Here is a 25251-nt window from a genome sequence, read left to right as displayed (position 1 = left end):
GGTAATGTGTTGTCAAATTATTTAATATCTGCGCGAGTCACGTGAGCCATTTCATCAGACACCCTGAGATAAGGCCATTCCTCTCTCCACGTGTGATTGATCTGGAGCAGATCCGGCGTCCTGTGCAGCTTCAGGTGGGTGTTTTCCTCACCGGACAGCACCATCTCCCACCAGCTACAGAGCTTTGGGGGAAAAGAACTTTATGCCTTAGACATCAAAAGCAACCAGTGCCCTAACCGGTTTGGCTCAGTGGAGAGAGCATCGGCCTGCGGACTGAAAGGTCCCAGGTTCGATTCTGGTCAAGGGCATGTACCTTGGTTGTGGGCACATCCCCAGTAGGTGGGCAGGAGGCAGCTGATCAATGTTTCTCTCATCAATGTTTCTAACTCTCTATCCCTCTCCCTTCCTTTCTGTAAAAAATCAATAAAATATATATTTTTTAAAAAGCAACGTCTCCAAGTCCTAGAAACTATCATTCAAAACCATGCTCAGGAGACAAATTTATTCAATCCCTAAAGATGGGTCCAAAGTGTCTCCCTCTACAAAAACATCAGCTCCTGGGAGAAACTGTACCACACACAACCGAGCCCACAGCAGCTGCCCACACCCACCGACCACCAGGCACCAGCAGCTCCTCAGTGTCTCGTTTCACTGCCCCGACCACGGCGAGGAGCTGACTAGGGGACACAGGGGACACAGCCTGCATGAGGTGGAGCCAAGGGCCTGACTAGAGCCCCTGCGTCAAGCACAGTGCTGCCTCCTGACGACAGACCCTCAGGACAGGACCCCTGGGGCCGTCAACCCGCCTCTGGAAGTATCTTCAGGAAAAGGAGAAACTAGTTTTGTTGTTCCTATTCCTCCTACTTGGCTCCAAATCACGTTTGGACGCCTTCCATCACAGTGGCCCCCAGGAAGCAGGTCTGTACCCTGAGACTGTTCCCTCTCCACTCCATAAGTTCCAGTCACAGAAGGCACAGCTGGTCCGGGACCAGGGGCTCCCCAGAGGTAGGGGAGCAGCTTCCCAGGCACTCAGAAGCCCATGCGCGGCTTCTTCCGGTGTGGCTGAGAGCCAGAGAGGACGCGCACCTGCTGCCTGGAGGGGGTGGCCCAGATGCTGGAGGTCTGGGAGAAGGGCGGGGTGTCCCTGTGGGGTGGCAACTCAGCTGTGCAGTCCCGGAGGGTCCGCTGTCTGGAGGGGGTGGCCCGGGTACTGGAGGTCTGGGAGAGGGACGCAGAGGCACTTTCTGGAGTGTTCCCTTGAAGAGGTAGCTTGGCCATATAGTCCCGAAGGGTCTGCTGCCGCTCTGAGGGGATACCCTGGGCCCACAGATCCTGGGTCAACTCCTGGGAGGGCAACGTCACTGGGGACCGAGGCCTTGACACAGGGGACGTCCAGTCTGGGCTATGAGGGGGACTGGTGGCCCCCGAGAGGTCCAGGTGGCCGCTGAGCGAGGAGAAGGTATTGGACAGCTGCATCCGCCGCTTGTGCCGCTTCGGCTGCCTCCCGGGCCTGGAGGTCCTTTCCTGCTGCTGCTCCCACCAGGCAGCCATTGGGCCTTCCCAGGCTGCCTCCAATCGCTCACTGAGTTCATCCTTGGGGCCTGGCTCGGGGCCTGGCGGTGGCTCTGCTGTGGGAAGCGAGCCCAGGTCCCTCTGCTGCAGTAGCCGCCCTTGGGCCATGGCCGCCCGGAGACCCTCTGGCACTTTCCCTTCAACCTTCTGCTGCTCCTTGAAGCTCAGCAGACGGCGGTGGGAAAAGGTGGGTGCGGCCCACACAGGGGGAGCCGGTGGCACCTCCAGAAGGGCCTTCAGCCACCTGCGACAGCAAGCCGTGGCCTGGGGGCTCCAGGAAGCCGTGGGGGCATGGCAGTTGGGCCTGGGGTCACTGGGAGGCCTGGGGTCTTCCCGGAGGTGGAGGCGCTGGTGGAAAACATCTCCAGCCGCTGAGAGTTGGAAGAGCGACAGGACTGGTGTGGGGGAAGAAGATAGGATGGTGGCGGCCAGACCTGAAGACAGAAATGACAGTGAGTCCAAGGCTGGCAGGGGTGCAGCCCCCCAAACTCACTCCCTCAGCCTAGCACACCTATGGTTGGCGCTTGTAGACGTTCCTGCAGCTGCCACTGACTCCTGGGCTCCAGCAGAGGGAATGCGGAGAGGGAATCACTCCTGGAAGGGAGAGACTGGGGGGGCCCTGCCAGCCGGGGTGTGGAGGCCCCCTCCCCTGGAAGAAGGACAGGCAGCTGAGGTCCTGTCCAGGCCCCAGCCCTGCCCATCTTCCACGCGCGTCCTGCCCTCACTGGACCTCACCTGTGATGTGCAGCAGCTGCAGCTGCCCGCCCTGGCCTCCGAGGAGCAGCGGCCTCGCGCAGCCAGGGCGGGGGTGGCGGCAGCAGCTGGGCCAGCAGGGGAGCCGAGGGGAGGCTGTGGTCCCACTTCAACACGGGCACCAACGGGAGGCGTTCATCCATCAGGTAGAGTGAGAACTGAAGGCCCGAGCAGCAATGAGACAGAAGAGACATAGAACTGAGATGGAGAAGAGGGTCTGATGTGGCCCCATGTGGCGCTCAGGATGAGTGCAAAACCCCAAGTGGTCATGCACTGTGCCTGGCCCTGACCACCTCTCCACCTTCATGTGCCCAGACCCACACAGGAGCATTTCCCAAGTGGGCAGCACCATCTGTCATCCTGATGGCACAGCTGGGAGAAGGGAGCTCAGGAGAGGTGTGGATAGAAACCCACCCAGCTTTCACCCAGCCTTCTCCTGATTTACCAGCCCTTGGAACCTATGCTTGACACACCTACTAACGCCCTGTGTGTCTGTGTGTGTGGAGGAGGGCGGGGGGCGGGCAGGTAGTGTGATGGGGGGCCAGACCCTCAGACCTCTTTCCCTTTCCTGAGCACACGGGGAAGTGTCCAGCGTTGCAAAGACTGCTCTCCACTCCATGCCTTTCCTCCTCACCTGGCCCATCTCCACCAGCACCTCAAAGCCTTGCTCAGTTGTCACCCCCGGCAGGCTGTACCCACCCGCTAGTTAGCATGTTTCAGCCAGAGACTCATTAGGGTTTCGTGATTCTTATTTCACCTGCAGTTAGCTGTGCCAGGACCCTCTCTAGGGGCTGGCTGAGACAGTGCACAAGGGACAGGAGGGGGAAGGTGGCACTCACCTGGGTACAAATGAGATGGAGTGTGGGCTGCAGAGAATCGGGGCCGCACTCCCCCAGGTACTGGGTTAGCAGGACACGTTCCCCTTTCTGGCATGATGCTTCTGCCCCCACACGGAAGAGCAGCAAACCACAGCCTGGCGGACCCTGGGGAGAAAGCCAGGTCAGCCCTCCCACAGTCCGAGGTTTGGGGCACCTCCAGTCTATTGGATTCCCTGGCCCTGCTGCTTCTCATGCCCTGGGAGGCCCCATGCTAGCCCCCACCCCATGGATCTGCCCTATCCCACTGCTGAGCCTGGGACAATCCCCCAGCCCTCACCTGAGTGTCGATAATTTTCACTCCAGTGCGGTCACCCACAGTCAGAACCCGAGGGTGGGCGGTGAAGTCTGCCCAACGCCAAGGAGACGGGTCCCGAAACACAAGGGTCTCAGGATCCTTGTAGATTTGCTGAAGCCTTGGGGAGACATGGGTGGGGAGGTGAGCAGATGGGGTTGGGAGCAGATGCGGGGCAACCGGGCCCTGGGTCCAGGGCATATTGTGTGCGAAGTATGGGCTGCAGTTCAGGGGGAGCTGTGTGTGGGGTGGAAGGTTTTTGGGGAACGGGACATTACCCGTCGTGGGGTGTCCACAGACAGACGGCTCCCGAACGGCTGCAGACAACCAGCTCTCCGGGCAGGTGAGGGCTACAGGGCATAAGTGTGATTAGTGCTATGCCACCCCCTTCTCCCACGCCTATCTCTTTGCCAACCAGCCCAATTCAGCCCCTACCTGAGGTTGATCCCCGTGGCCCCCTTCTCAACCTTTAGCACCTGGAGCGGGGCTGGCTGCCCCTGCCTGCTGACCTTCCACAGGGCACAGTGGTAGTCAGAACGGACAGCCAGCAGAGCTGCGGAGGAATGAAGAGGGTCAGGGTCAGGCAGCAGGTCAGCGGGCAGGGAAGTAGCTAAGGGTCTTACATTCTCCCTGCACGGCGCAGGTCACCACCTGCCGGACAGGTCCTCGGAGCTGAATGTGGCCGGGGTTCCCAAGGATCCGAGGGTCACTGCCTGGGGTCAGACGCACCTCTTGGAAATCTGGGCCTCACGCTAAGGATAAGTGCTACGAGCTTGGGTCACTGAGGGCCCCCCAACTCCTTGCCCTTCCCCTGGACCATGCCAAAAGCACCTCCTCCACTAGAGGGAGCTGGCTGGGATCCTGCCCAGCAAGAAAGGATACACAGTTTGTCCAAGGCACCTCCTGCAGGGTAGACCAGCTGCCTGATCCGGGGCGTCCTTCCAGGCAGCCAGGCCAATGCGCCTCCGGTGAAAGCATCATCTAGGAGCAGCTGCTCCCATCGCATCGCCAGCTCCTCATATAGCAGCTCTCCCAGGAGGTTCGACACTGACTTGCCCAGGATCGGGTCCCCGAGGAGGGAGAACCGGCGCTGTCGGTGGCTGAAGTAAGCCCAGGGACACCTGGGGACAAGAGGATGGCAGGAGGATCAGGATGTAGCAGTGATGAGGAGGACGGGGTACCACCCCCAGAGAGGTCAGGTGCAGTAGACACATTTTTAATCTACCTAGAATTTCTTCCTGTAGGAACCAACCCACCCTATTGCTGTGCCCTGGCCACCCGAGTACTCCATCACCCCGGCCATAGTGATTGGCTCACAGATGGGCAGGACAGCTGAGCCAACCAGCAACACCCTTCCTGACGTCTAATGGTGCCCCAGGAAAAGTCACTGGCTCTTTCCTTGGAATCATAAGCCATCTTGCTGCACTTGGAAACTGCCTAGGGATTAAGCCAGGCAGGGGCAAGTGGATGAGAAAATAAAGAGACAAAGCCCTGTTTCAAACATTATTTAAAACTTTGGACGCAGCCATGCCTGCAGCCCATGAATTTAAATTCCCACATCCCCTAAGGCTAGTGGAATTGGGAGTTTTGCAGGAGTATCATGGCTCATGACTGCATAGGTTGGGGAGTAATTGTGATGGAAACTTGGATCCATCCATGTCTAGTACCTTCCACATCCCCAGCACCAGCTAGGTCTACCCACCCCATCCTTTCTCACTAGCCACTTGCCCCCAGGGCTGGTGTCCACCGAGGTCCTCGAGTATCCTCTTCACACTGACCACTGTCTTCTTCTTAGAGTAGCTCTGCATGGAAAGGCCTTGTCAAGCTTGCACCCTAGGGCTCCCCCTGATGTGAGATGTGAAATGGGAGCCCCTCTCCTGGCCGACCAGGGTTACTCACCCGTGCTCCCTCCAGTTTGAAATTCTCCAGCATCAGTTTCCCCAGGGAGGCAAAGGCTATGTCACCATGGTCCCACAGGAACCGGCTGAACTGTGGGAGGAGAGGACACCAGGTCATTAAGCACAGCTCCAGCCACACAGTACTGTCCACTGTGGGGCCACTCACCTGTTCAGTAACGTCCAGCACAGCCTGGGGCTGTCTCCGGAACTTGGGAGCTCCCCGGAAAAGCAGGTCCTGGGCAGTCAGGCCAGGGTCCCAGGGATCTGAGAGAAGAGTAAGGTTGGGGAAGGGGTCAGTCCTGGGGACTGGGAAGAGCCCAGAAGTGGGGCCACGTGTCCCAGGTGACTGGAGGTACCCAAGGATCCTGGAGGTGGAGGGCATTAGCAGGGAGAGGGAAGGCCTCAGGGAGGAGGGAGGAATGGAGGACAGAAGCAACGGGGGAGCAGCTTGGGAGAGGGTCCCCAAGGACCAAAATCCTTACCTGGACCAGGAGGCAGCAAGGGAAGGGGTCCAGGGGTGTCCGGCTCCCAGAGCAGGCCCTTGGGCAAGTGTGGCACCCCATTCTGCAGAAACGTGACCATGATAACAACATAGCAGTGAGTGCACTCCCAGGACAGGCACTGTCACCAGCACTTGTCTTTTATTAACACATCCAATCCTCATAAAGAGCCTGCTGAGTTGGTACGATGACCATCATCGCTTTACTGATGAAGAAATGGAGGCACAGGGAGGCTGTCACTTGTCCCAGGCCTTGTTGAGAGGGTGGCACTTGGCACAGCCTGACAGCCAGTAAAGAGAAGGGCTGGGTTTGAACCCAGAAAGTCTGTGCCTTCGACCTCCAGGCTGCACTGGCTCCCAAAGGAGCTCCCTGAACCATTACTGGCTGACTTGAATCCTATCTGGTTCTCATTTCCACTCAGGACATCTCATGGACTTAGTTCGGACCCCCGCAGGCCACCCCATTCCCCACTGCAGGGCTGGGGATGGCTCCGCTCAAACACACAGGGGATGGAAGAGTTGACAAGCCTTGACCAGGAATCAAACCGGCAACCTTTAGGTGCACGGGACGATGCCCAACCAACTGAGCCACACTGGTCAGGGTGCCTAGTGGTTTTAATATAATACTTATTATCTGGCAATAGGATACCAGATAATAAGTGCTATTATTTGACTTAAGCTCTTCCTCATCGAGAAAGTCTCACTGTACCCTCCCTAGGCCCCCACAATCCCTTAATTTTCATACCCACTTGCTTCTGCCTGGAGTGAGCCTTGGCCAGCCTGTCTCCAAGTAGCAGCCAGGTGGTTTAGGCTTCCAGGGAAAGAGCTGCTGCCCTTCCTGTCCCAGAAGGTCTCCCCTCCCCTCCCTGCCTCATCCCCACTGTGCTGTCTCAGCATATTTTTGGTTTTGCTCAAAGCTATTATCACACTTTGTAATGATTTTGTCCTGTGGACTGCTCACTTGTCTATTCCCACTCAATCCAACTCTAAGTTCCACTGGGGCAGGGAGAACATCCGACTTATTCATGTTGGATTCCCAGGGCCTAATGAGGCATCTGGCACATTGTAGGGGCTGTTCAATGAGTATTTGTCGAGCAAATAGGGGGAGGAGAGTCTGGGGAGAGAGGTAGGAAAGAGCAAGCCAACAGCTCCTGCTCAGTAAAGCCTCTGTAGATGGCAGGTCATCCCATGGACCCCAGAGGAGGGGATTCTGGCTCAGCCTGAGTCTTGCTGACCACTCTATACTCCTGCCAAATGGTGTAAGTGCTCGAAAACAGGCCAAGTGAAGGTACCCACCCCGGAGCCGCCAGGGCTCTCCAGCCTCCTCACCTTGGAGTTCTGGGGCAGGGACTCTGGCAGGGTTAGGGCATCTCTCCAGCTGCACATGAAGGACGTATCAGGGACATCGCTCAGACCAAGGGGGCCGGTCATAAACAACGTGGGGCGGAGGGAGCTGGGGAAGTCCATCCTGGAAGACACTGGCCTTCTCAAAGGCCTGAATCTGACCGACGGCCTCCAGGGTTCCTGGGAGAGTGAGTGAAAAGGTTGCCAGTTTGATTCCTGGTCAAGGGCACATACCTGGGTTGCGGGCTTAATCCCTGGTCAGGAGCATGCAGGAGGCAGCTCTCACATTATCGATGTTTCTCTCCCTCCCCCTTCCTCTCTCTAAAAATCAATAAACTATTCTTTAAAAAATAAAACCTACTAACCAACCATGAGGGAGGGGATGGCAATGGGCCAAGGGTGTGATTTTAGCCATAGTAGCTAGGAAAAGCCTTGTTGAGAGGGTGGCATTTGGCACAGCCTGCACAAAATGAGGGAGAGAGCCTCAACTAGGAAGACGGTTCCTGGCACACTAAATAGCAAGTGCAAAAGTCCTGGGGCAGGAAGTGTTTGAGAAGTAACTAGGAGGCCATAGAAAGAACAAGAAGAGTGGTAGGGGATGAAGTCAGACAGGTGGCGAGGAGTCAACTTCTATCATTGCTGTTAGGTTTTATAATTACATATTTGTAGACTACCCATGCCCTATACTCAACCTACACTCTTACTACTAACTCAAGTTCCCCAAAGCCAGGGACTGAGACTTATTTCTCTGTCAAATACAGTTCCTTCCAGAAAATGTACTATGTGTTGAATAAAAATAAACTTAGTGAAAGAGCTTTGCTTAAATACAAAATGCTCTAGAAGTATAAGTAGCCACGTCATCCTTCTTTTTTAAATTAACATCTATACTAATAAAAGGGAAATATGCTACTTAGACCAGACGTCTTCTTCTGGATGTCCTCCTGGACAAAGCCATGGTGGCGGGGGCCGAGGCAGAGGTGGTTAGGGGCGACAAGGCCAGCAGGGGGGGCAGATAGGGGTTGTCCAGGCCAGCAGGGGGGCAGTTAGGGGCCAGAGGTCCTGGATTGTGAAAGGGATGTCCCCCGAGGGGTCCCAGATTGGAGAGGGTGCAGGCCGGGCTGAGGGACCCCCTCCCCCATGCACGAATTTCGTGCACCGGGCCTCTAGTAAAAAATAATAGCAGTGCTCCCTTACTGACTACAAATATCTGCCAGACATGGCACTACATATTTTATTCTCCTATTTGCCCTATTTTGGAGTTCAGGAAAGAGCCACTTGCCCGAGGCCAACAGCTTGATCCCCCAACCGATTCGAAGTTCAGGTTCTGCACTGCTTCTCTCCGGTGCATCCAAAAGCAAACACTAGCCATGGAGTCTTAGTAAGCACAGATCTTTCCCCTTGGAACTGCCACTGCATTTTATCAGTTTATCCTGTAAGCTCCGTGCATCCATGTATCCTTATGACCATGAAATACCCGTCACAGTAAATACTTGTCAAATGAATGAATATGTCTCTCTGGCATGTCAGCCTCACTCTAATGTGGCTTATATGTATCCTCTTATCTCTTCCACTCGACTGCAAGCTCTCTGAGGGCCAGAACCGTATCGGATTCATTCCGGCGTTACTGGTGCCTGGCTGCTGCTGTCATTCTCTTTTCCAAAGCCAGAGCGCGCAGTGGCAGGAACCAAAGACGTGCTCAGTGAGTCCCTGTGAAAAAACACTGGCTTCCATAGGACTGACTGTACCAACCACAAGTTAAGGAGCAACCAAGCCTCCGGGGGGTGGCTGCACCCCTGACAAACCAGCACACACACACACCTTCACCGGGCTCCAGCCACACCGCCCTCCTCTAGGTTCTCCCTCACCTCAGGGCCTGTGCACACTCTCTGCTCCGAATGAGTGCCAGGCCCTTCCCACCCACCTATAAAGCCCTACTCACCCTTAGGTCTCAAGTCAGGAAGCCTCTCCCAGTTCCCCCAACCCTGCCCTCCCGCAACCCTGCGTGCTTCCCCCGGAACACGCTGGCTATGGGCAACTGCACACTTAAAGATGAAGCCGCTTGATTAAAAGCTGCTCTAACAGTCCCCATGGGAAAGGGACTTGCTTAGCCCCAGTGCCTTGGCATCTGCCACCTGGCAGCCATCAGTACAAGTAAGCTGCGGGAACCAATCCAGGAATAAACGAACGAGAGGAGCAAGGGGCCTAACCGCTTCCAACAAGCCCAGGCGGTCGGAGGGCGTCGGGGGAGCCCGCGACTCAGAAAAGCCTCCGGACGAGGCAGCCTCGCTTCCCCACCTCACCGCGGCCCGCAGGTCCCTTCAGACTCCAAGGCCGCATCGCTTCCCCGCGGGAGGCGGCAAAAAGGGAGCCCATCGCAGGGAATGGGTGAGGGGATCCGGACGGCCCCTCCCCTCACAGCCCTCCTCGGCCGGTCCTCCCCACCCGCCTCTCCCCCTCCTCCTCCAGGCCAGCGCTGTCTACCGGCTGCTGCCACGCTTTCCACCTGAAGGCGCAGAGCTGGAGGCTCATAACCCACTCCGCAGATGTAGGCTGACTCGTCCCGACACCGCACCGCTCCCGGCGGCGGACCCGCGCGGAGGGGACCGAGCTCTCCGGGACCCCTCTCCCTGCAGTCTCGGCGGCGCGCGCACTCACGTGGCCCAGACCTCGCCGTGCTCTTCGGGGAAATGGGCTTCCACGTGACGCTCGCCCGAGCCTCGTGACACAAAGGAGCCCAAAAGCGGCAACGTTGCTCGGGGAACCCTCTCAAGATGAGACTCACAGCAGCTCTGAATGGTCTTCCGGGCCGGGCCGGAAGCGCTCCCTTCGAGGCAGAAAGTCCCGCCTCCCAGCTTGGCCCCACGAGCGCCCTAGAGCGCCACCTCCCGGGCGGAGGGGGAATGGGCGTGCCGGCAGTGCCCTGCGCAGTAGAAATACCTAATCTTAAATCCCAACAGTGAAGGCCATTCCACCTCTGCCTAACTAACCTCCTATTCCTCAGGATTCTTGTGAGTATTAAATTAGTTCACTCAAAAAACACTTACTAAGCACCTACTATGAGCCAGGCACTGGATTACTCCGTAGGAATCAATGATTGTCCTTATACCCTATGAAGCAGGCTTTAGGGAAGTCATTTGGAGCCAATGGAATAAGCTCAGTCTGCATCGCCATGGTCAGTGGTTCTCAACCTTCTGGCCCTTTAAATACAGTTTCTCATGTTGTGACCCAACCATAAAATTATTTTCGTTGCTACTTCATAACTGTAATGTTGCTACTGTTATGAATCATAATGTAAATATCTGATATGCAGGATGGTCTTAGGCAACCCCTGTGAAAGGGTCGTTTGACTGCCAAAGGGGTCGCGACCCACAGGTTGAGAACCGCTGGTTTTGGTGAAAATGTAGTGGAAGGATATTTAAACTTGTGACTAAAAAATGTTTTGACATAGTTTTTCAAAAATTGGCAGGTATATATACAGAAATATTGAAGGCTATTTTTATTAGTTTCCTTTTGCTGCTGTAACAAATTACCATAAGTTTAGTGGCTTAAAACAATAGAATACTGTACAGTTCTGGAGGTCAGAAGCCTGAAATGGGCCTCACTGGGCTAAAATCAAGGTGTCAGCACGGCTGTGTTCCTTGCTGGAGGCTCCAGGGTAGAATCTGTTCTTTTGCCTTTTCCAGCTTCTGCACACTGCCTGCATTCCCTGGTTCATAGTCCCATCCATCTTCAAAGCCAGCAATGGCCAGTTGAGGCTTTTTCATGATGTCATCTCTGATTTGCACTCTTCTGTCTCCTTCTCCCCATTTAAGGACCCTGGTGATTACATTGGACCTACCCAGATAATTGAATAATTTCTTTATCTTAAACTCAGCCTATTAGAAACCTTAATTCCATCTGCAAGCTTACCCCCCCCCCCCCCCTTGCTATAGAATATAACGTTTATAGGCTGTGGGGATCAGGCCCTGGACATCTTTGAGGAACCAGTATTTTGCTTACCATTCTTATAAGATACCCATCCAGCTTCTGCACTGGGAGGCCCAATCCATTTCTTCCTTTCCTCCTTCTTTTCTTTCTCTAAACAAGCTGTTATGTCTCCTTCTGTTACTTATATATACTTAACGTGCAAAAGTGCACAAGTCTTGAGTGTACAGCTTGTTGAGTTTTTACATACATAATAAACCCACGTAACCACCACCCAGCTCAAGATAGAGGGCATTTCCACTACTACAGAAAATTCCCTGGGGCCATGTCCCAGTCAATAGCCCCTTCAAGAAGTGACCTCGATTCTGACTTTTATCACCATAGATTAATTTTGTTTCAAGAAATTAATATAAATACAATCATGCAGAAGTTATTCTTTTTTAGTTTGGCTTTTTTTTCATTCAACATGCCAATGAGATTTACTCAAGTCTGGCATACAATGGTATTTTGTTTCTTTCTTTTTTTTTTAATTACTGCCATTGTATGAATATATCGCCATTTGTTCATGCAATTTCCCGTTGGTGATGTTTCTGGGTTTGGAAACTGTTCAAATCTTTTTGGGTAGCCATTATTCCATTTCTGAATACCTGCTGTGCTGGTGTCCTATCTCCTAGGCCCAATTCTTCACTCTGAACCCCATCCCAAAACCAGAATTGTTCTTCCTAGTGCCAATCCCTGAACTGTAGGAGGTTGAATCTACCCAGCCTCCCACCTCTGCTCTCCCCAAGTCATACATTCCTGGTTCCACCAGGAACTCTTTCTCATATGCCCCAGTATCCACACGGCCACAATCCACAATCCTGTTAGTACTGTCAGTCCCAAAGGTAGCAATCCGCAGCAACAATGCGACAACTCTTACAGACTGTGAACCGAGTTATTGGTACTGTTTTCCCATTCACTGGCTCCTGTAAGACTCAGTTAAATTTTTGACTCCCTTCAAGCAATTGTGTTGTATCATAGCAGGCCATATGTGAATTGTCTTCATCCCTAATTCCACCTTATTTTTGTTATTTCTCCTTCACCCCTAGTCCCTCATCTTAAAGGATTACTGCCTATGGCATTTTTATGAGCCAACTCAAAATCCCCTTTGAAGGAAAAAAGGGTAAGGTACCAAATGTTTAATTTTGGCCAGAGAGCACTTACGGTTGGCTTCAGGAAGGCGTACAGTTCACAGTTTAAAAATGTAGATCCTAGCTCTAGCCAGTTTGGCTCAGCCGACTGAAGAGTCCTGGGTTTGATTGCCATCAAGGGCACATGCCCCAGTTGGTCGGTTGGTCAGGCTTGATCCCCATTGGGGGGCTTGTGGGAGGCAGGTGGTCTCTCTCCTTCTCCCATCCTCTCTGAAATCAATAAAAACATATAAAAATAAAATAAAAATGTACATTCTAAAGATGCCCCAGGACTGCTTCAATTGAGAACACCTTCATTTATCTGACGAGGACCTCCAGGCTCAGTAAGTGGCTCAGGACGGGCTGCTCTGACGGCTTTGATTTCGGGACATTCTTGCGCAGGAGCCAGGTGGACTCCGGACTGGGGGCGGAGCGGGGGGGAGGGGGGGGAGCAGGACCACCCCAGAGCAGAGCGCCCCCAGACCCCGCCCCCAAGCTCTGCCCGGAAGTGGAACCCACCCAGGCCACGACTGTCCAGGAGACTGGCCACCCTGTGGTTGGGAGCACTGTCCGCCTCAGCTCTGCGGGCTCCCATTGGCCAGCAGCAGGCGGCTGAGCTCGCCACGCACGCGCACTGCACGCTGCGCCACGTGCTCCCCAGGTGGGAGGCGCCTGGCTCGTGTAAAAGGGCACGAGCGGCACAGTCGGCCCACTGTCCCCTCTGCTCCTCGCGTCCGGCCATGGCCTCCCCGGCCAGCACGGCACCAGGCGCCGATGACGGTGGCCGCAGGAAGCTCCGCCTGGCAGCTTCATTGCAGATCAGCCCCAGGCGTCCTTCCGCCAGCCGGGGCCAGGACTCCTGGGAGCCGCCGCCCGTCCCCGGCATGGAGGACCATGAGGGGGGTGGGCAGGCCCTGGCCTCCGCTGCGGAGGTTGGTGGGCCCTTAGGGAGGGCCGGAGCCGGAGGACTGGGCACAGCTCAGGCACCGGAAGACGTAGGGGGCCAGATGGGAAGTTTCCCGAGGGTCTCTGTACCCCCTGCAGGGCTCGCCGGGGACTTAACGAAGGCGGCCAGACAGCTGGGCCTGCAGCTCAAAGACCTGCCGCCTGGCCAGGCCGTGGCCTTGCTCACACAGTACGCGGCCAACTTGGGAGTCTCCCTGATCTTCCGAGAGGACCAGACGGCAGGTGAGGCTCGGCGGCCTGGGAGGGCAGCACGTCCCAGGGCAACTCCAGATGAAGCAAGGGGAACCTTGAGCGGGGCCTGAGCCTGGGACCTGAGACAGAACCCTGATCCCCACCCCCCCACCCTACCCCCTCCACCTTCCACCCCCCCACCCTACCCCCTCCACCTTCCACCCCTCACCTTCACACATGGCTGTGAGCAGCATGGTGCTAGCACCAGCTACATTGAACATCTAACTGGCAGGTCTGGAGATGATTTGAATATCCTGTTCCTTATAACACTGACACCTCATTTTTAATAACGATTGTTGCCAGACTTGTTTACTACTGTGCTGGCTGCTGTGTGCTGGTTTTCTGATGCCAGCCTTCCTTCTGCATCTACCAGTTGCATTTCTGATGCCCTTTTAAAGTAGGTGAATCTGAGGCTAGTGAGCAGTGCTGAGAGGGGGTTCTCTTTTAAAACAGCAGTCCTTTTGGGAAACAGTGAAGCAGCAAGTACCAGCAGCTACCACGAACTGATATAAGTTTATGCCCTTTAACCAAGTGATCCCGGTTCTAGGATTTTCGTGTCTCTTTTGTGTCATAAGTAACACCTGATAGTGTTTGCTAGTTGAAGCTTTCCAATGTAGAAGAACTGGAGCCACATGTCTGCGGAAAGGCAGCGGGTGCTCTGTGCTCAGGGCCATCATCCTGAGAGCAGCGCGGCCCTGGATTGGGGTCCTGGTACACGGCCTGCCCCTTGTAAAATGGGGTCTTACAGGTTTACTTCAGAGGGGCTGGTGAGGATCCTCTTGTGCACACAAAGGCACGCAGGAGTCGGTAGCCTGTCTCCTTCTCGGCTGGCCACCTGGGTAGAGGTTGTGGCCCCCCCAGAAAGGGCCCCGGATAGACATGAAGTGCAGGGCACCACTTCACAGCCGCCTCCTTCCCTAGACCCCTGCTTCCCCTTCTCTGTGTGTGCGGAACTGGATGGGGTGGCCTGCCCCGTGGGCATTGCCAACAGCAAGAAGGAGGCCAAGCAGCAGGCAGCTCTCTCTGCCCTCAACTACATCCAGAGCCAGCTGGAGGGCTCAGGTAAGGGGTCAAGTAACCGGGTGACGGAGCCCCAGCTGGGGTGGGGGCTGAAACCCTGTGTGCATGTGCATGTGTGTGGGTAGGCTGGGTTGCTGTGGAGGCCATCTGGGCATTAGGACCAGGCCAGTAGGGAGCTGGGGCGGGGCACGTGAACTGATCCTTGCACTGATGTCCTTTGAAGCCTGCCCATCCTGGGGGCAGGGCCTGCTAGAGGGGCAGCCAGGAATTGATTTCAGGAAGATGACCCCACCCAACAATGGAACCTCTTGGCTTTCTGAAGGACAAAGGAGAAGAGGGCAGACCCCAGCACCCTTGGCGACCCATCCCCTTGTCTCTCTTCCAGAGTCCCCAAAGGCCCCCAGCAAGCCTTCACCACCCAGGGACCTGAGAGTAGGTAGGTGGGCCCCTGTTGACCTGACCCCTGTGGCGAGGGCAGGGGCACGGCCTGTGGGACCCCCACCTCTGCCCTCTCCCCCATGTGCAGAGAACATCCTGACCCACGAGCAGCGCTGCGCAGCTGTGGTCAGCGCTGGCTTTGACCGCCTGGTCAATGAGACCTCACCGTACTGGGCCTGTAAGGGGACTGTGGCTGCTGTCATCCTGGAGAAAGGTAGGGGTTGACCTGCCACCGCCCGCCTGTCCCCCCTCTGCTCCCCCGCCCCCCGCCACCTCAGGCCCCAGGGGCTCTTGCCTTGCTTAGGCCCGACTGTCTCTGCTTTTTCCTTGCAGAGGTCCCAGGGGCCAGGAGCCATACCAAGGAGATCTATAAGCTGGTGGCACTGGGTACAGGCAGCAGCAGCTGTGCTGGCTGGTTGGAGTTCTCAGGCCGGCAGCTCCACGACTGCCATGGTCTGGTCGTCGCCCGCCGGGCCCTGCTGAGGTGAAGGGTGGGCCAGGGGTTCCCTGGCGGGGGCCCCAGTCAGGAGCGGCATCTCCCAGCTGCGCCTTTACCTGTCTCTTCCAGATTCTTGTATCGGCAGCTCTTGCTGGCGACACAGGGTGGTCCCAAGGGCAGGGAGCAGTCTGTGCTGACCCCCCAGCCCGGGCCTGGGTTCCCCTTTGTCCTCAAGCCCCGGATCTTCATACACTTCTACATCAGCAATACCCCCAAGGGAGCTGCTCACGACATCTAGTATGTGGAGCCCCCGTGGGGTGCCTTGGGGTAATGGGTTGGGAAGGGCAGTGTTGGGTGGGGTCAGAAGAGTGGTCCTGACTGGTGTCCAACGTCCTGTTTCCTCCCCTGCCTCTGCAGCCTCCCCCCACCGCCAACGCCGCCCCCAGGGTCCTTTGAGAGCGGCCTGCTGCACAGCGCCCCCTTCCGCCTGCAGGCCCACATCCGAGGGGAGCTGAAGCCTGTGTGCTACATGTCTCCCACGGTCCGGGACACCCATGTGGGTTGCCTCTCAGCCAGCGACAAGCTGTCACGCTGGACCGTGCTGGGGGTGGGTGGCGCCCTGTTGGCCCACTTCCTGCCTCCCCTCTATGCCACCAGCCTCGTCCTGGGTGAGGACCCTTAGGAGCCTGAGGGCGGAAGGTGGGCTCTGGGTGGGCTGTGGGGAGTGTGCGACTCAGACCTTGTCTGTCCTTCTGCTTCCACAGCTGACCCCTGCCATGACCCCCCCACTCTGAGCAGTGCCATCCATACCCGGCCCAACCTGGACAGGGTCTCGGGGTCATGCCTGCCACCTCCCTATACCCGTTCCATGCTACACCTGTTTTCAGGCCCCCCTGTGGCTCCTTTGAACCCCACATCCAACACCTGCCATGACCTGAGCCTCAACTGGAGCCTGGGGGACCCTGATGTCGAGGTTGTGGATGTGACTACCGGACGTGTGAAAGCTGAGTGAGAAGGGCCTGTGGGGGTGATGAAGAGGCCTGGTGGGGAGGGATCCCCATCCCCCTGCCGTGGGATAAGAGCACACATCTAGTTACAGGTTGGGTTCTAATCCCAGCGCAGCCTCTTACAGCAGTGTGACCACGTGGGGCTTCTGTCACCCACCCCATGCCACCCCCTGAAACCCCTGAGATTGTCATCGCATGAACGATGGTGTGAGGGCCACGGTGCAAACCTGCTAGTTCAGTCCATCATTTCCCTCCTCTGACCTCACGTCCTTTCTCTCCACCTCCAGTGCTGTCCCCGGGCCTCCCTCCCGCCTCTGCAAGGCAGCCTTTCTCCGGGCCTTCCGCCAGGCTGCCCAAGCTCTCGGCAAGTCCCACCTCCTGGCCTTGAAGACCTATGAAGAGGCTAAGGTCAGCTCCTTCCCTTTCCTCCAGCCCTCTTTCTCCTTCTCCTGCTCCCCTAGCAAGCACCCTCTCTCCACCCTCTCATCTCCCACCCTAGGCTGGGCCCTACCAGGAAGCACGCCAGCAGCTGTCCCTCCTCCTGGAACAGCAGGGCCTGGGGGCTTGGCCCTCGAAGCCATTGGTGGGCAAATTCAGGAATTGAAACAGACTTCCGGTGGCGAGGTCCCGAGCTGAGCTGGACACCACTGGAGGAATGCTATTTCTGGGGAAGGGGGGATGGTTGGGGGAGAATGGTGGGTGCACAGCGTGAAGTTGGGATTGGAGGGAGGGGCCTGCCTGGTATGGCGGAGCGGTGGGGACGGCTGCAGATTTGGGCTTGAATAAAGAAGTTCTTTCTTGAATAAAGAAGCTGTTTCTGGTCCTCCCATGTGTGGTTGGCTGTTTTGGAGGGAGGGGTAGCCTGAGGTCCTTTTATTTGTGAAGAGAGAAGCCCATGGGATCCCCTCCTCACAGAACTGCTTTTTCGCTGCACCAGCCGTGGCTTGGGGAGGCTGAAGCTGTGCCGTGTTGGTCCAGACTGTTGGCAGAGGTGTGGGAGCATATCCTCTTCAGGTGTGATGGAGGCTGCACCCTCCCTCCCTTTCCCAGGGCTCCACCTGGGACAAGTGGCAGAGAAGGGCGGTGCCTACTCTTGGGTCCCCCTGCGTCTGATGGAGCCAGCCTCCTGGGTGTGAGCACCCGTGTTGAAGGGTGCCTGCATGGTGAGGGCATTGGTCCCTAGTCAGGAGGGGAGGCGGGCCCTGGGCAGAGAGCAGCCCCAGTCCTTGCCCTTAAGGTCCCCTGGGTTTCTGCAAATGGGTAGGGCCTGGAGCCCTGTGGTGTCCTGGAGTGAAGAGTGTCCCCCAAATTCGTGTTTACTTGAAACAAGGTTTTTGCAGGTGTAATTAGTTAAGATGAGGCCATACTGGATTAGGGTGGGCCCTGAATCCAATGACAGGGGCCCTTAGAAGAGGAGACCCACAGACACACGGACGGCCATGTGAAGAGGGAGGCGGAGATGGAAGTGATGCTGTCAAAAGCCAAGGAATGCCTGGAGACTCAGGAAGTGGGGGCTGAGGCATGGAATGCCTTTTCCTCGGCACCAGACGTAACCAGCCCTTCCAGCACTTTGACTTCAGACTTCTGGCCTCCAGAGCTGTGGGAAAATAAATGTCTTGTTTGAAGGCACCCAGATTGAGGTACCTTGTATGGCAGCTCTGGGAAGCGAAGCCTCCCACCAACTCTGCACGGTAGCTGCATTTCACAGGTGAGGAAACACGCAGGGCAGCCGGGGGACTTCCAGAAGAGCACCGGTCAGGTGGGGCTGCAGTTCCCGCGCAGGCATCTACTTCCAGCTCTCAGTCCCAGTCACTGCTGGGCTGCTGCTGGGTTTGCTTCTGTGACCTTGGACAAAACTCCCAGCCTCTTTTGTAAAACGAGAACTGGATGCTGGTTCCTAAAGTTGCCTCCTAGCCTTGATGTCTCACTTTTGCTCTTTCCTGACCAGAGGTGGGAGATGCAGAGGGTGAGGAAGTGGCCGGTGGGAGGGCGTGAGAGGGGAGTCCAGGCCGAGGAGCAAGACGGGTGTTGGGGAGTGTGCACGTGCAAAGGCCTGGAGGAGGAGCAGAGGGAGGGAAGTTTGAACCAGGAGGGAGGGTCTCAAAAGCCAGGTGAGCACTGATTTTCTGTTTGAGCAAACAGCTATTTGCTATTTACTGTTTAAAACAACTTCTAAGGCCAACCTTGAAATGATGTTTCTTGTGGTTATGTTTTTTGGGATGGAGAGGATTTTTAAAACTCCCAAGCCTATTGATTAGCTCATTTATTACACATTATTTTCCCCAGGAGATAATTTAAGTTGATTTACTTTTTGTGCTGCAAGGGTGACTACAACCAAATCTAGAAATATAACAGCCATTCAAACTGCACTTTTATGCAATGAGCCTTTTGATATTCATTAATCACATAATCACTGGGTAAACAAGTTTTTCAAAATGACATAAACTCTGCTGTGTTCTGCCAAGGAAGTTATATTTGTCCCCACTTTGCATAAATCTGCCCGTCCATTCCTTTCCTCCCCAGACAGTCCCCATTACACAAAATTCGCTCAGTTCCCTTGACTCAGCGTATTTCCTCCTGCAGAGTGATGAGGAGCACTGCTTTTGACGTGGAGAGTCTGTTAGCGTCTCCTTGGCCTGGTCCCCTCTGGGTGAAGTGTTGCCAACACTGGCATATTTAAATCAAGAGGAGATGCAACCTGGCTGGGCACGACTCAAGTGCTGCTTCCTCCAGGGAGCCTGTGCCAGCACTCCCCTGTTCTGTTCCCTGCAGCTCTGAGCTCTGGCGATCTCTCCTGGACCCCAGGCACCCGCTGCACCATGCAGTCCCTCTGCCGTGTGTGGCCTTCACCGCTGAGCAGCATTGTCTACCCAGGAGCCCCAGGGGCCACTCCACCTTTCCCAGCCTCAGTTTCCCCATCTAGCAAATGTGAGTCAGTCACAAATGCGTAGCCACGTCATTATGGACAGATGAGCTGGTACATGGGCCCAGCACTGTTCCTGCCTCTTGGCAGTCCTCAGTGACTGCCATAGTCCTGTGTGCTCTCAGCTCCCATCCCCTCCTGTGGGGTCTCCCACGTAGGAGATGCCTGGCAGACAAGCAATGAATGGAAAAGTAGTGACTTATAGGATTTCCTCTTTATAGGAGGGGGTTAGAGGGATAAAATAGTAACCCTGTTCTAAAATATGGCTTTTAGAAGACATTTTGAAAATTTCCATTTTATTGTGCCCTTTTTTCTCTGCCCTGTAGAATCAGTCCGTAAGACCTAGCGGAAACGTAGTGAGAGCCTAGATCAGCGGTTCTCAACCTGTGAGTTGAGACCCCTTTGGCGGTTAAACGACCCTTTCACAGGGGTCGCCTAAGACCATCCTGCATAACAGGTATTTATATTACGATTCATAACAGTAGCAACATTACAGTTATGAAGTAGCAACGAAAATAATTTTATGGTTGGGTCACAACATGAGGAACTGTATTTAAAGGGCCAGAAGGTTGAGAACCACTGGTCTAGAGAAAGAAGGTCTGCTCTGTAAATTGTCCTGCTGCTTCATGTTCCGTGGTGAAATGACAGTTTAAAAAACCTTTGGGCATGCCCTGGCCAGCAGCTCAGTTGGTTAGAACATTGTCCCTATACACCCAGGTTGTGTTTCAGTCCCCTGTCAGGGCACATAGAAGAATCAACCAATGAATGCGTGAATAAGGGGAACAACAAATTGATGCTTCTCTAAAATAAACACACACACACACACACACACACACACACACACACACACGCTGGCCAGTGTGGTTCAGTTGGTTGGGTGTTGTCTCATACACTGAAAGGTTGCCGGTTTGATTGCCAGTCAGGGCACATGCCTGGGTTGCATGTTCGATCCCCAGTGGGGGGGCGTGCAGGAGGCAGCCCATCAGTGTTTCGCTCTGATGTGGATGTTTCTCTCTCCTTCCCTCCCTCTCCCTTCCTCTCTATAAACCAATTAAAAACCCACAATACCATTGGGTACATGCTAAGATGCTGTGACAAAGCCTCATACTCTGGCTTTCATTAGAACTTATTCTTCACAATAGTCCAGAGGTGATCAGTCCTTGGATGACTGTCCACCATCCTCACCTCTGGAGAAGGACATGACCCAGAGGTTCCCCACATCTCTCTGCTCACGTGACCATCAGTCCCCTCTGGTTACACGCACACCTAGCTGCAGCAGTGGCTGGGAGATGGTATCTAGCTACAATCTGGGTGGGTTCTATTTCCAAAAGCACGGAGGTGACAATGGCATTAGCAGTGGTCAGTGGGCTTTCCCACATGGAGCCGGGAAGGACCGGGCACTGCAGGGAGCACCATTCAGCCAGGAGGGGAGCACAAGCAGATGCCACACAGGCTGCATGTCCAGCACCACGTTAGGGAGCCCTGCCCTCTGTCTCCTGTTGGTCCCTGACTTCACCTCCTCTCACTCCATCAATTCCCTACACCAGGTGTGGTGTCCCCCAAACCATCCGTTAAAGGACCAGACACATTCCTGCTCAGGACCTTTGCACTTGCTTTTCCTTCTTTCCCAAAGCATTTCCTCCAGAGCCTCATTCCCTTCACTCTTCCAGGATTTACTCCAATGTCACGGCTGAGAAAGGCCTTGCAGGTCACCCTTGACAAAATTGCAAGCCCTCACTCTGGCAGTCCCACCCCTACCCTGCCTATTCCTTGTCTGTTTTGTTCCCTGCCTAACCCGCCATGCCTGGAAAAGTGTCTAGCATAATAAAGACTTGTTGATGAGTGAATGAGGAATGAATTTGGAAAACCGTCAGCCTGTCCTGCTGTCACTGTGGGGCCTGGCAGCCCCGTGGATCACAGCCTCGACACCCCAGCCCCTTTCCGCAGCCTCACCCTGCCCAGTGTCCCCCTTTGACTCCCTAGATTCGTCTTGCTGTCTTATCCTAGTGCTCTCCAGCGTGAGCCTGGAGTTGGTTACTTCACTTTCTAAAGATCCCAGTGTCTTTAGCTCCGACGCAGGAATTAAATGCAAGCATTTGGGTATGCATCTGAGAAGTGTGATGGGCAGGCAGGCACAGCCTCCTTGTGGATGAGATTGTGTCAGCCTTGCTGTTCACCACCTTGCCCTGGGACTGACATGGTGGCTGGCACACGGGGGCACTTGGTGAGATGAGGGGAAAGGAACCTTCCTGGGAAGGGAGGGGCACTTGCATTCACTGCCCACCTACTGTGTGCCTGGCTCTGCCACTGAAGGTAGAAATGGGCTGGGGGTGGAGGCTGGTGACTTTTAGACACGTTTATAGGACTGAACAATGATGGTTCTGGGTCATCATGGAAAGGAAATAGCTCATTGCCTGGAACAAGCGTTTGCTGACAAGAGGTCACACATGGACGTTGGCCCTGCTCGGGGTGAGCTGGTAATGGGTTCTCATGTGCGTTTTCCCCATGGAGATTTGCTGTTGTACTTTGGGTACAGGTCGGCTCTCCCCAAAACAGTGGGAGAGCCAGGCTCCTCACCTCACCAGGGCTAGCGGCCAGGGGATGTCTGGCCCAAGAACGACTTTGGAAGCTTCTACAGGAAAGGAGCACTTTGTGGGGTGCAGGTGGAGGGGTGGACCAACTGCTGTGACACACAACCCCCCTGCCCCGTGTCAGTGGCTTACACAGGAGAAGGTTTCTGTTGCTTGTATAATCCACTGATGCAGGCGATCAGCATGCGGAAATTCGGGATGCAGCTACTGCCATGTTGTGGCTCCATTGCTCTTAGGGCAGAGCCGACAAACTTCTGCAAAGCGCCAAAGTAAATATCCCCAGCTTGAAGGCCATAACAGCCTCTGTTGCACCACTCTGTTCTTCCATTGTAGCCCAAAAGCTCCACAGGCAATATCCGCATGAATGGGCCTGGCTGTGTTTCAGTAAAACTTCTCTTACAACACAGGCTCCGGGCTGGATGTGGCTCACTAACCCTTTCTTCGGGCTTTGAAGATTCCTTGAGTCTGCATGCAACTTGCGGGAGGGAGAGCGTAGAGGATCACGCAGGGGGTGTTTCCACATTCCCAGACCAGAACTTTGGCCCTGCCTCCCCTACCTGCAGGGAGACTGGAAGAGGAACCAGACGTTGGCAAATCCATTGCAACCTCAGAAGCCTGTTCAAATTCGGCTTCCACGTATGGTTACTCCCATGCTGCCCTCTTCCTTCCTAGGACCTACCTGTTTATTTCCTTCTGGACTTATTTGTGGTCTGCCTTGGTATCTCCCTCCTCCCGTCCCCTCACAGCAAAGGTGAGTTAAGACCATCGCACATTCTCCATGTGACATCTAGAGCAGGCTGCCAGCGGCCGGGCCGGGCCCTGTGCTGCCTCAGCCAAGGTAGTTAGCATCTGTCTTGCTAACCACCGTTTCCCTGAGCTAGAACAAGGTCTGGCACATGGCAGGCACTTAAGAAATACTGCCCCAGAACCTAACAGCTGCCCCTCCTGACTTCTGACTTGGCGGTGGCCCTGGGATAGGAGACCCCTGACCCCTGCCACCCCTCATTCGGGGGATCCTCTCACCTCCTCCCACATCCCAAGGTCAGCCCAGCAGGCCCTGCGATTAGACCTGCCCCAATACACCAGAGAGGCCACAACATCACTTCTTAATATTGTTTAATGTTCTCTTGGTGTCGGGGGTAGGGGGGTAGGGGGGAGGGGCGTTCCAGCAGATTAGTTATGCAGGTGCCTGGTGAAACTGAACTTTCCAGGGGATCTTATTCCAAGCTGGTCATTGGCAGAGTACCAGGGAAGCCTTCAGAACAGCAAGATTGGCTAATTTTAGCTCAGGGCGCCCAAATTTGTTCCCTTTTCCTTGGCTCCATCCCCCTTATAGCAAAGGTGAATGACAGTCACACATTCTCCATGTGACGTCTAGAGCAGGCTGCACTGAGGCGGGGCCCGGCTCTGTGCAGCCTCAGCCAAGGTTGCTTCAGACAACGGAGGAGCCACAGGGCCCGGGAGACAGCCTGCGGCGTCCTTGGTTTCATTCTCTTTTTAACCAACATTGTGTTCCTGGAGGTGCCCCTTGGGTAGGTGTCAAATGCTGGATGAGTCCTGGCTTTGCCACCCCTGGCTGTGTGACTTTGCCACCTTAAGTCCCCTCCCTGGGCCTCTGTGTCCACAACAGCAAAATGGGCAGATTGGGTCTGGTGACCCTAACAGCACTTTTAGCTGCTCTAAGAATCGATGAGGCAGGCATTCCAGAGCTGGCAGGGTCCCCTCCTGGTGGCAGGTGGAAAGAGGTCACCTGCTCTGAGTCTCAGGGACTAGCTCACCTACGAGGCAGACACTCTCTTCTCACAGAGGCAGCCCGAGGTGACCTGCGCACACCTGGCCTTCAGTCAGGTTCTGTCTGGCCTGCACAGGAGCAGAAGTTAATTGTGTTTCTTATTTGAATACCAGCTCTCCCTCCCTTCCTCGCTCTCCACTCCCTGCCAGAATCTCCTGAGGTTACCTCCTAAATAAAGGGCTCATCTGTCGTTGGAGAAAGCATGGTGTCCCTGGTTGTGATACCCAGAGAGGGACACAACCTCACAAATGCAGCGCCTGTCCGGGAATGCGCAGCCTCGATCCAAGCACGAGGAGACATGGAGCAGTTCTATACAAAGGAGGGTGTCTATGCGTCCAAAAGCTCCACGTCATCTACGTCAAAGAAAGGCTGGGGGCGGGTTTAGATCACAGGAGACTGAAGAGACAGGACAAGTAAATGCAATATCCGACCCTACGCTGGACCCTGTCCTGCGGGGAAAGGCTAGCGAGGATATTATTAGATAAGCTGACACAATTGGAACAGACGGTGAATTAGATTAAACTATTGCATCCAAGTTAAATGTGCTGACGTGGATGACTGCACGTGTTTTACAAGAGAATCTCCTTAGGATCGGGCTTTCCTGGGCTCTCCGTCTTATAATGAAGGGCCTAGTTTATTTCAGAGCTTCCTATCCTTTCATCTTGAGGGGGAATCATGCATTCCTTTGAGAATCGATGAAGTCTCTGGACACTGCACTTTGAAACAACGTAACACACACATTCTTTGTTGCGGGTCATCTCCAGAGGTCACAGAACCTCACGGGAACTCTCAGCTAAGAAGCCTGGGGCAGGTGGTCTGCGGATAGGCCTTCAGTTACCACGTCCTAACGTTCTGGAAGCAAAGGGCATGACGCAGTCAACTTACTCTCACATGGTCCAGAAAAGCATGCCCTGCATGTATAATAAAAAATAGAGAGCGAGCAAATGATAAAGCAAATGAGGCAACACGTTTTAAAAAGATGTGTATTCAAGTGTTCTATGTACTATTTTTGTTCTTGCAACGTTTTTGTGTGTGTGAGTTTAACATCTTTTTCCAAATAAGATGTTAAAAAATCACTTGCCTGCCTGGCCAGTGTGGGTCCATGGTTGAGTGTCAAGTTATGAACGAGGTCACAGTTCAATTCCTTGTCAGGGCACATGCCTGGGTTGCAGGCTGGATTCCAGTAGGGGGCGTGCAGGAGGCAGCCCATCAATGATTCTCTCTCATCATTGATGTTTCTGTCGCTCTCTCCCTCTCCCTTCCTCTCTGAAATCAATAAAAATATTTTTTTAAAAATCACTTGCCTGGTGCCTAAATATCATTCAATAAGTGGTGCCCATTATTAGCATTTCAATATGAGGATGAGGAGGCAGGGAGTTTAATGGTGAGAGGGGCAGGCAGCTGAAGCAGGAACAGCCATGCAGCCAGGTGCTGAGGGGCATGGGGTGAGGGTGGGGTGAGGAGCTCAGGTGGGGTGGGTAGCAACGTGGCAAGCAGCTGTTTTACAGAGATGTC

General features: G+C 54.8%; 2 protein-coding genes across 2 annotated transcripts; one reads left to right on the top strand and one right to left on the bottom strand.

Moving 5' to 3' along the window:
* Positions 1 to 7: 7 nt before the first annotated feature.
* On the bottom strand, positions 8 to 10026 carry TAF1C (TATA-box binding protein associated factor, RNA polymerase I subunit C). The gene is given in 16 exon segments (XM_070398039.1): positions 8 to 2006; positions 2084 to 2221; positions 2308 to 2380; positions 2382 to 2483; positions 3165 to 3308; positions 3481 to 3616; positions 3774 to 3845; positions 3931 to 4048; positions 4119 to 4235; positions 4378 to 4616; positions 5224 to 5297; positions 5395 to 5484; positions 5560 to 5657; positions 5876 to 5957; positions 7222 to 7416; positions 9892 to 10026. Coding segments are annotated over 15 exon segments (2598 nt in total). The 5' UTR covers positions 7360 to 7416; positions 9892 to 10026; the 3' UTR covers positions 8 to 1029.
* A 3043-nt stretch (positions 10027 to 13069) lies between these two features.
* Positions 13070 to 17034, top strand: ADAD2 (adenosine deaminase domain containing 2). The gene is made up of 10 exons (XM_070398671.1): positions 13070 to 13517; positions 14448 to 14588; positions 14932 to 14982; positions 15073 to 15198; positions 15318 to 15468; positions 15553 to 15720; positions 15841 to 16091; positions 16188 to 16431; positions 16718 to 16838; positions 16930 to 17034. The coding sequence occupies exons 1-10, from the start codon at positions 13070 to 13072 to the stop codon at positions 17032 to 17034; spliced, it is 1806 nt and encodes a 601-aa protein (XP_070254772.1).
* The last annotated feature ends 8217 nt before the right edge of the window (positions 17035 to 25251 follow it).

This window comes from Myotis yumanensis, unplaced genomic scaffold, assembly GCF_028538775.1.
Source record: "Myotis yumanensis isolate MYYU_CA2020_CCGP unplaced genomic scaffold, mMyoYum1.0.hap1 SCAF_18, whole genome shotgun sequence".
Taxonomy (NCBI): Eukaryota; Metazoa; Chordata; class Mammalia; order Chiroptera; family Vespertilionidae; genus Myotis; species Myotis yumanensis.
The sequence above is the reverse complement of the archived record's forward strand: the minus strand, read 5'-3'. Positions and strand labels throughout refer to the sequence as shown.

What these genes read in the sequence shown, in the direction of transcription:
- ADAD2 (XM_070398671.1), top strand. Translation starts at nt 13,070, where the DNA reads ATGGCCTCCCCGGCCAGCACGGCACCAGGCGCCGATGACGGTGGCCGC. An exon ending in GAGCCAGCTGGAGGGCTCAG is followed by an intron (nt 14,589 to 14,931) that starts GTAAGGGGTCAA and finishes TCTCTCTTCCAG; the next exon opens with AGTCCCCAAAGGCCCCCAGC. An exon ending in GCCCGCCGGGCCCTGCTGAG is followed by an intron (nt 15,469 to 15,552) that starts GTGAAGGGTGGG and finishes TGTCTCTTCCAG; the next exon opens with ATTCTTGTATCGGCAGCTCT.